This window comes from Austrofundulus limnaeus, unplaced genomic scaffold (assembly GCF_001266775.1).
Source record: "Austrofundulus limnaeus strain Quisiro unplaced genomic scaffold, Austrofundulus_limnaeus-1.0 Scaffold330, whole genome shotgun sequence".
NCBI lineage: Eukaryota > Metazoa > Chordata > Actinopteri > Cyprinodontiformes > Rivulidae > Austrofundulus > Austrofundulus limnaeus.
This window is the reverse complement of record NW_013952732.1, coordinates 438891-448405: the sequence shown is the minus strand read 5'-3', so window position 1 is coordinate 448405 and position 9515 is coordinate 438891. Positions and strand designations below refer to the sequence as shown.

General features: G+C 41.6%; 2 protein-coding genes across 3 annotated transcripts in view; one reads left to right on the top strand and one right to left on the bottom strand.

Annotated features, from left to right (window-relative positions):
• Window positions 1-1713, top strand: part of rims2b (regulating synaptic membrane exocytosis 2b) — a gene marked incomplete at its 5' end in the record, with an annotated part of 25704 nt that extends 23991 nt beyond the window's left edge. The window contains 2 exon segments of the mRNA XM_014022442.1: window positions 350-489; window positions 573-1713. Coding sequence (XP_013877896.1) covers window positions 350-489; window positions 573-761 — 329 coding nt within the window.
• A 1763-nt stretch (window positions 1714-3476) lies between these two features.
• The window catches only part of lrp12 (low density lipoprotein receptor-related protein 12), a 14806-nt gene continuing 8767 nt past the window's right edge, over window positions 3477-9515 (bottom strand). The window contains exons 8-11 of one of the 2 annotated variants that reach the window (XM_014022441.1): window positions 7667-7933; window positions 7307-7509; window positions 7092-7206; window positions 3477-6066 (exon numbers count right to left, since the gene is read on the bottom strand). In XM_014022441.1, coding sequence (XP_013877895.1) covers window positions 5113-6066; window positions 7092-7206; window positions 7307-7509; window positions 7667-7933 — 1539 coding nt within the window. In that variant the 3' untranslated portion in view covers window positions 3477-5112. Of the gene's footprint in view, window positions 6067-7073; window positions 7207-7306; window positions 7510-7666; window positions 7934-9515 lie in introns of both variants that reach the window. The other variant, XM_014022440.1, reaches the window with a different exon arrangement.

Here is a 9515-nt window from a genome sequence, read left to right as displayed (position 1 = left end):
GAAAAACTGAAGTTGTTTTTTTTTAAAGCAGGAACTTAAACAAAAAATGAAAAACAATCTATCATCAAATTTGATAAATTAAATTACAATATTTACTGAATTTAGGGGGGAAATTAGCATTCTTTGTAGATAATGCATGTGTTTTCTTTATGTTCTCTGTAAAAAAAATAAAAGTATATTAGGTTTAAATGCCACTGTCAGTGCTTCTGATGTTCAGGCAAAAAAAAAAGCTATTATTGCATTGCAGTGTTTACAGCCTTATTTTGTTATACAAATAAAAAGTAATGCATAAATATCCTCATGCCCACATTAGAACTGATGATTAAATGATTTATGTGTGTTTTTGCAGCTCCCTATGTGAAAGTATATTTAATGGACAATGGGAAGTGTGTTTTAAAGAGAAGAACTCGTCTGGCGAGAAAAACTCTTGATCCTCTTTATCAACAGCAGCTGCAGTTTGAAGAAAACCCTGAAGGAAAGGTGCTGCAGGTAAACGCTTACATCTGCTTTACAGACAGTTGGACGTTGTGTTCAGAGACTGGAAACGTTGATTTTCTCATTTGTTTCTGTAGATAATCGTTTGGGGCGACTATGGACGAATGGACCATAAATCCTTCATGGGCGCTGCTCAGATCCTCTTGGACGATTTGGACCTGTCCAACATGGTGATTGGCTGGTTTAAACTGTTTCCTGCCACCTCCCTGGTGGACCCAGCCTTGGCCCCGCTGACTAATAAGGAAACGGAAGGCAGCAAATCCTAGCATCGGGAGACGGGATTGACTGCGTCGTCTCAGAAAGGGGCCAAGAGCGAGCAGGAGGGGACACACTGCCGCTGGGAGGGAGGGTTAAAAAAAAAAAAGTCCAACAATCCTCCTGTGCTGCTGCATGCTGCATGATGACGTCACGCTGATGACGTACCTGTGCCATGATGTTGTCATCGAGGGGAGACAGAGGCTTCCTTTATTAAATCCAAAGGGGGCGGAGCCAAGTGGCAAAAGATGCTTTAGAAAGAGTGGCCAAATGACWTGAAGCTGCCAGCCAATCACAGCAGCTCCTCAGGTGTCATGTGGCAGTCGGTGGGCACACAACCTAAAGACTCAATCTGTCATATGAGTTTTTGAGGAGATGCAAGAACATGGAGGCCGGTTTTTTTTTATGTTTTTGCATGGAATAAACAAAAAAACAAACAGAACAAAAGGGAAAAAAACAACCGAAACATCACCTGGAAAAACAAAACAAAACTGAAAATACAACCATGAAAACGTGGGAATGTCGCCTGAAAACAGGAAAATAAACGATTCTCAAATCGCTCTGATTTTGTAAAATACCTGTGACATGTCGGTTTCAAACACAACTCATTCTTCAGCGTTCTCGGGTTCTCCACGTGACGTTAAAAGGTTCTCCAAAACATCATCCGTCCTCCGAGGTTTAAGGTTCTGCTGCTATGTCTGCTACAGCCTTGTTTAAGTTTTTAAAAAAAATATGCTGTGTAAAATGTAAATAAATACAGAATGCAATGATTTGCAAATCATTTAAACATTTTATTTTCATTGATGTTGATTTTTTTTATTCTTCAGTCTAATAGTGACTCAGATGCCCTCTCACCTCACATCATCTGAATGTTCTTTATGTGCCTGTTTAGATTTCCTCTCCTAGATAAAAAAAAAAAAAAGAAACGTGCTCATTAGTCCAATTAAACATGATTGTACCTGAGAACCATTGCTCTTGGTTTGTGTGAAAGATGGAAAACTTTACAGCTTTGATGAGCTTCTCCTGATGGGTGAAACAAAACAAAAAAAATTAGTTTGTATTATTCTCTAAGTTTGGACAAAGGAAATTTTCCAAGTTTCAGTAAAAAAATATATAAAAGCTTGGCTTTTATTTTGAAGGAATGCATATGGCCAGATGCTTTCGCTAGACAAAGATCATCTTACATTGAGAAATGAGTTGTATGGAGGTAAATTTGTGTTTTTATTATTCAATCAAACAAAAAGCATTTTCAATCAAAAAAATTCAATCAAAAATATTTTTTTCAACCAAACAAAAAGTAATTCAATAAAAAAAAAATATTTTCAACCAAAAAAATTTTTTCAACTAAACTAAAAAAGCTATTTCAATCAAAAAAAAAAAAAAAAACAACTATCAAAACGGTTTTTGCAAAACAGAAACTTTTGGTTGAATCTCAAACTTTTGGTTGACTGTCTAAGTTTTTGGTTGAACTCAAAAAAGATTTGAACTCAGACATCACAAATAAGGGTAGTGGCGCAGTGAGTAGAGAAGCCAAGCATGCGATCGGAAGGTAGCCGGTTCGACTCTAGGTTGGTCTCTATGTTGCACGTGTGTTCACATGTGTGATAGGTTAATTGCAGAGACTTAAGAGACCTATTATGCAAAATTTGTTTYTTAAAAGTTTTTTTACTCAACTTTGGGTATGTACTTCAAAAAAATGCACCCAGGGGCATATTTACTGTAAGTAAATATATTTTAATGTATATTAATGACAAGTTTTATACTTCCTACATTTTGTGATGTCACAAGCCGTACGACAACCCACCAGAACCTGCCTTCAGCCCCTTACCTAGTAAACCCCGGGTAAAGCTCCTGCTCCGTACAAAAAGCCGTCACGGTGTTGTTGTGTAATGGTGCAGCTCACTTTATAACAAGCCTCCTATAGCATAGTGGGTAGAGTGTTGGATCACAGGGTGGGAGACTAGGGATTGAGACCGACATGGACACAAAGAGTTTAATTTTTTTTGTTTGTTATGAACACGTTTTCTCATGTACTTCTATTGTTTAGCTTATTAAAGCCTTGTTAAAGCCTATTTGCCAAAGTTGAGTAAAAAAAACTTTTAAAAAGTGAATTTTGCATAATAGGTCTCTTTTAAGTCTCTGCATTTAACCTATCACACATGCAACATGGAGACCAACCTGGAGTCAAACCGGCTACCTTCCAATCACAAGCTTGGCTTCTCTACTCCCTGCGCCACTACCCTCGTTTGTGATGTCTGAGTTCAAATCTTTTTTGAGTTCAACCAAAAACTTAGAAAGTCAACCAAAAGTTTGAGATTCAACCAAAAGTTTCTGTTTTGCAAAAAACGTTTTGATAGGTTTTTTTTTATTTTTTTGATTGAAATAGCCATTGAAATCCATAGAGTTGTAGCGGTTTTGGTCAAACCTTGAAAATGTAATATTGTAAATAATATAAAATAAATTTAATAAAATAATTGCTGTGAATGATTCTCAGCTCTTATAACACTAAATATTGGCTCAATATCTGTTCCGAGAGTGCTGCAAATTGTCCATAAGATGTTTACCAGTGCCAAAAAATAAAATAAAAAAATAAAAAAAAACCTAGAGTGGAAGTGGTCCCTCATGTAAACGCAGTAAGAATCTCCTCCACCAGAGGGCGGTAAAGCTCCAAATGTGAACATTTAAAAGCAACAACATTAGGATTAAATTAAATCTCTGGAGTCATCTCACTGAATGTGAACCTTTAATCTTTAGTGCAGTTTATCAGGTTTTACAGACTCAAAGAAAAACACCAAACAAATTGAATCATGCAGGTCAGAAAAAAAAACAGCTACACAACAGCAAATTAACACGTAATAATCATATTATTAATAATAATAATAATAATAAATATACACAGTCACACTCACACAAAGTAAAATGAGTACCAAAAACAGTAACAAAGATGAGAAATACAGATATCTGAACGGCTTCAGTCTGGGAAGGAAAAGGAGCCACAAAATAAGAGTGTTTATAATCCACGTGTACCTTGCTGTCAGTCTGCTTTTGGTCCTTGTGATGCTTATGTGACCATTTAAATATAAAAACATCTTTAAATGCTGCCCTACAGATGTAGTCTGGACTCTTCTTTAATCTGACACCTTTCAATAAGAAGTGATCCGGCACACACTTTAACACCGTGCAAGTGTAAGACTTTACCCTCGTTCACAAAAAGCAGTGTGAAACTGCTCGTGACGAAGGTCATGTGACCTGGGAATGCARAAAAAACCACCAGGATGGAGTTGGATAAGTACCACTGATTCAGTTTTAAAAAAGAAAACAAAAGCTTAATAAAGTTTTTTTTTGTTGTGCTTTGTGTTTGTCACTTTTACTAAAGGAGTATGTGACAGAAAGTAAACATTTTTCAACAAAAGTGACAATTTTCATAAATGAACTTTTATCATGTTAGAGATAAAAAACCAATAAACACACCGGTTTGAGTCGGGTGTTGCTGCTCRGTTGACATGATCTCAGACAACGTGAAACATTTAATTTCTGTAACACACCTCACGGTTAGTGTCAATGTCAGAAACTCAAGTTTGAACTTGACCACCATCAAATAATAATAATAAAAAATCAAATAAAAAAACAATAATTATAAAAAAGGAGTCATCTTTGGACATTAATACCGGTCACATGATCATCGTCATTCCCACTGTTTCCTTAAAACAGACTCAACCAGCAGCTTTTAAAATGCAGAAAACTTTAAATACTTTCCCACCTGACCAAGAGTTCCCACACATCCCCGGGTCAGATGGGTTCCTTATCAAAACGTAAAGTTCTCATCTCTAAAGAACCATCAGTCTGTTCCATCAGGAATCTTTTTAGTCGTACCAATGAGCTTCAGAACRCCAGCCTGTGAGTGGGGGGTGAGGGTGGGAGGTAGGCAGGTGGTAAACACACGGACCATGGAAACAACAAACAGTTTACGTGGTCAAACCAACAGGAACCAGTGACATCACTCCTGAGTCTCTGATTGGTTCATTTATCTCCGACATCAAAGAGGGCTAACCTTTGATCCAGCTAGCATGCTAACACAAGTTAGAGTTAAGTTTGTGGACCAGTATGGAGTGCTGTCAGGTTACAGTTTGTAGCCTTAACTAGTTTCTTAAAAAATAAAAAGTTAATGGGTTATTAGCCAAGTGTTTAACCTGTTAGCCAGCTTTATGATCAAACTAAAACAATAAATAAGTTAGCATGTTAGCAGGCAGTAAGTTTTTGTGTGTTAGCCTGTCTGTTAGCAGGTTAGGTTAGCTTCTTAACCAGCTAAATGAAAAGTGTGAAACATCGGAGAGTTAGCATGTTAGCTGGCAGGTTAGCCTGTTAGCACAAGAGCAGCAGCTCGTCGTCGCTGCTCTCCGTCTTACCCGTGGCCTCGAGGCAGGCGTCGGGGATCTGAGCCGTGTGGACCATCCCACAGTGTTCACATGTGCCGTCCCGCCCTCCTCGACCACCGTGTCCACGGTGATGATGCGGGGCCAGACCTGAGGTGGAGGAGGGGTGTGGCTCCAGCAGAGGCTGTCGTATGTCACTGACCAGCGAGGAGGAGGAGGAGGAGGAGTCAGAGTCGGAGGCAGGGATGAGGAGCKCTACATCTTCCTCCTCCTCTCTGCTCTCTCGCCGCTCGGTGGCGTCAGCGCCGTCTCTTCCTGTCTCCAGCTGGCGGAGTGGGCTGTGGTTGGTCCAGGTCTGGTTTTGCTGGTTCTGGTTAGTTCGGGTCAGGTTTCTAGCGAGGCGATGCAGGTTCTGGGCCAGGCGCTGCAAGGCGGAGGTGGAGGGAGCCGGGAGCTCTGAAGCATCGCCGTGACATTCAGGATCTGAACTAGAGGTCACCACGGTCACAGGGCTGGAAGGAGGCGGAGCTTCTCTGGACCGCTCACGGCCTCGGTCTCTGCTCGGCACTGGGGTCACAGAGGTCGCAGACGCCGCCACGGACACGACAGCCTCTACGGCAGAGGGGGGCGGCGTTTTCTGAGGGAGGGGGGCCACGGGCCCACCCACCGCGCCCACACCTCGCTCCCTCCCTCGCTCACCTTCCGTATCCGTGTCGTCAGAGTCCGGAGACAGCAGGTCGGAGCCGGAGCTCCCGGTGCTCCCAGTACCAGAGCTGTCCTCCAGGTCAGCCGAGACGAGAGCCAAAGAACCGGAGCGCCGAGATCGGGAGAACGTGAAGAGCCTGCGCCACAGGTTGCTACGACGGCCAGAGGAGGGAAGTCTGAGGGAGGTGAAGCCGAGCTGAGAGCGCACAGCCAGACGCAGGTTCTCCAGGACGGACGCCTGAGGACAGAGAGAGAGACAAAACCAACTKTTAAAAACCGTGTAAAGTAAAATGTAACATTTTACTTTTTTAAACATTATAAATGTCATAAATGGATTGTTGTAAATGAGTACAAATTCTCTCAACTGTAGATAATTGAATAGTGGAGATATGATTCAATTTGTGTAACAAGGTATCTGTGTTTCAGGATTTTTTGGGCGTGTCTTAAAGGGCAGCCTCGTGATGTCACGCAGCTGCCTTCAGCATAACCCCGCCCCCTGTTGCTCTAATGGAAAAGTAAACATTGTTTCCTCAGTTACAGGAATGTTCAGGGTCGTGGGTGTGGCTTGAGCTCCTCCAGCAGACACGCCCCCAGCATTCCAGACCACAGCTAACATATTTTTTCATTACTTTTCACACATAATTTTATAATTTTAACAGTATTTTTAATTGTTCAAACTTGGCTGGGTGATTTTTAACACATATTTCTGTGGTGTGACAACCTCAGAACACACATTTATTTTTACTTTACACGGTCTTTAATAATCTGAGATCTGTTTTCAGGGCTCCTGCCGCTTAAGGCATGTACAATTTAAGACGTTTTAAGACCTAACTAATGCCACTTGAAATGAAATTTAAGACCAACTTCACAATAAACGCAAATGGAAAAAACCCAGTTAGCAAGATCTTTAGCCAAATATTTATTTTAAAACAAAACGAGTTGTAAGAGGGATTCGATTAACTATTTAAAAAAAACAAACGTTACTAATTATTGTAACATTTGAGACGAATTAGTCATCCTACGTACAATGTGTTAACATTTTTAAGACCTATGAAAGACTGATTTTAGACTTTTTAAGGCTAATTAAGGCCTTATTTTTGGATTGATAAATTCAATGCCTTTTAAGACTTTAAGGATCCGCAGGAACCCTGGTTTTACTCTATAGCTGGATCGTTTTATTTTACAGGAGAGGAATCTCCAGGAGTGATGCAAAAACACATTTAATATCAGACTTTGTTTATGTACCTGACTCCCAGAACACACCGGAAAATCCTCTACTGGTGGGATCAGCCCCTGTGCAATCAGCTGACCATAAGAGGGCGGGGCCTCCCTCCTCAGCAGCTCCRCCTCCACTCTGGAAAGCTGCGTCTCAAACGACCTGCAACGACCAATCAGCATCTGAATCTCACAGAGACTGTTGACAAATCACGAGGAAAAGCAAACAGAGGCCACCGTGCAGAAGCCTCAGCCGTCCTCACCTGCGTTCGAACATGCGCAGCGAGTAGAGTTTGCAGGTGCAGCCGAGGGCGATGACCAGCAGCAGGCCACAGATCAGGCTGCCGATGACGGCCGCCGTGATGACTCTGGTGGGGACGATGATGGGACAGCTCTCCTCATCGCTGCCGTCGCCACAGTCGTCCTGCGCGTCGCAAACCCAGGACTCAAACACGCAGCGGTTATTCTGCGGAGGCAAAAACAAGAAACAGTTCATGAAGTTGTTTTATCATAAAGGGTCTATTTTTATTTTCTTAAACAGCACGATAACGTTTCACGTTTCTTGTCACATAAAAGATTAAAAACTGTTTTTAGATCATGCGAGCACAGCCAGGCTGTCACACCTTGCAGTGGAAGTTTCCAGGCTGGCAGAAGAAGCAGTTCTTTTCGTCGGACCCGTTGGGGCATCGGTTCTGGTAGTTGCAGCGGTCCGATCGAGGGTAGCAGGCTCCGTTTCTGGAACAGGGGAACTCGTCCTCYTGACAGGAGGAACAGTTCAGCTCGTCCCGACCGTTGGGACAGTGCCAGTAGCCGTCGCACCGCTGCTGCTCCGTGTAGCAGCCCCAGTTTCCTCCACAGGGAACCTCCCAGGGCAGACAGAACCCGTCCACCTACAGAGCACAAACACACAAACCAACAGGTTAAAACCTCTGAAACCTGCTTCCTTTATTAACCAACGTTCTCATAATTAAACATAGACATGCGTGGTATCTATAGAAATGTCAGAATCTTAGCTAAAAACCCATGGAAACCATCTGTACGTGCACCACAGATAAAACAACAAACAGTTGAATCTATATGTAAACAAACTGCACAAAATGGCGTCTCGGCATAACTCGGTCTCAGCTGTTCACGCTGACTTCTTCACACACAAACATGTCAGCTGAAAGCAGAGACCTCACAGATTCTAAAAATAGAAGTTTCGTCACAATCCAACCAGAATTCACTCAACCAGCAGCAAAAAAAAGAGAAGATGTGACACTCTGATTTGAAAATCATAAAACACAAGTTTTCTTACCTTTGATTTTTTTTCTACCAAATCCTAAATTCACCGGCATAAACTTGTATTTACAGAGTAGCTATGTTTCCCGGTATGAGTTTCAAGCAGTTTCTCCTCCAAAACTGCCCCGTCTGATCAGATTACAAGACGTTCATTGGACGAAGGTGAAAGTCTTTCAAACTGCGTCACAGACCTTCCTCTCCTTTTAGCGTGTGATTGGTCAGGTTGACATGAACGTGTTGTTGATAGCTTGATTTTACTGGTTCCAAAGATGAAAAGGAGGGGTCATTTGTGCAATTCGGCCAATCCAAACTGAAGTTATAGTCCCGCGTAAGACCGACTGCTCCTCCAAGCTATAAACACGTTTTACATGTAAAGCGCAGCGTCACTCACTGCACTTCCGGTTGTGTCTACATGCTRTTTTAAACAAACAAATTTAAAAAACATGCTGTTTTTGCTAGTTAGCTTAATTATTTTTCAAGTTTATTAAAGGGGCAATATCATGTAAAATCAACTTTTTTGAGTTTTATATCATGTTATAATGTTATACTCTCATAAAAACATGCCCAAAGCCTTGCTCTGACTCATTCATGCATGTTTGAGAAATCCTGCAGCGTTTTTATGAAGCCATGCGGAGGAGCAAAATGACAGGTGGGGACCAGAAACACCTTTTGGGACCAGAAACGCCTCTGGGACGTGTCTTTAAGCCGAACCTCCTCATGGCAGAGCGTGCGTAATGTCCCTCAACTTTGAAAAAAGTAACCAGAGTAGTTTGTAAATTCAAATCCAGACAGAATCAGCTGCTTTATAGGTCCTGCTGTACTCAAACATGGAGCTGAGCTGCTCTCCTCTCCTCTGTTACACACATCACAGCTGCCCATCAGACAGACAGTCCCGTTCTGGAGCACTAACTCTTAAGGGCCCAGATAATAATCGGTCTTTAAAATGTGGTAAATAAATTATTTTCAGTGACTGAGAGGAAGTTTTTTGATAGTTGCATAATTGCATTTTCTAAATGCTATCCTTTATATCTACAACAGAGTTCTAACTCTTAGAAAGGACATGATTTGAGGTAGGGTTGGGCATAATCGTATCATCGTCAGAAAAACATTAATCGATTAATTTTTAGCACTTGACAATTAATATGATTAATGCCAACAGGCAGAGTCCACTCACTGCTCCTCTCAGCTTCA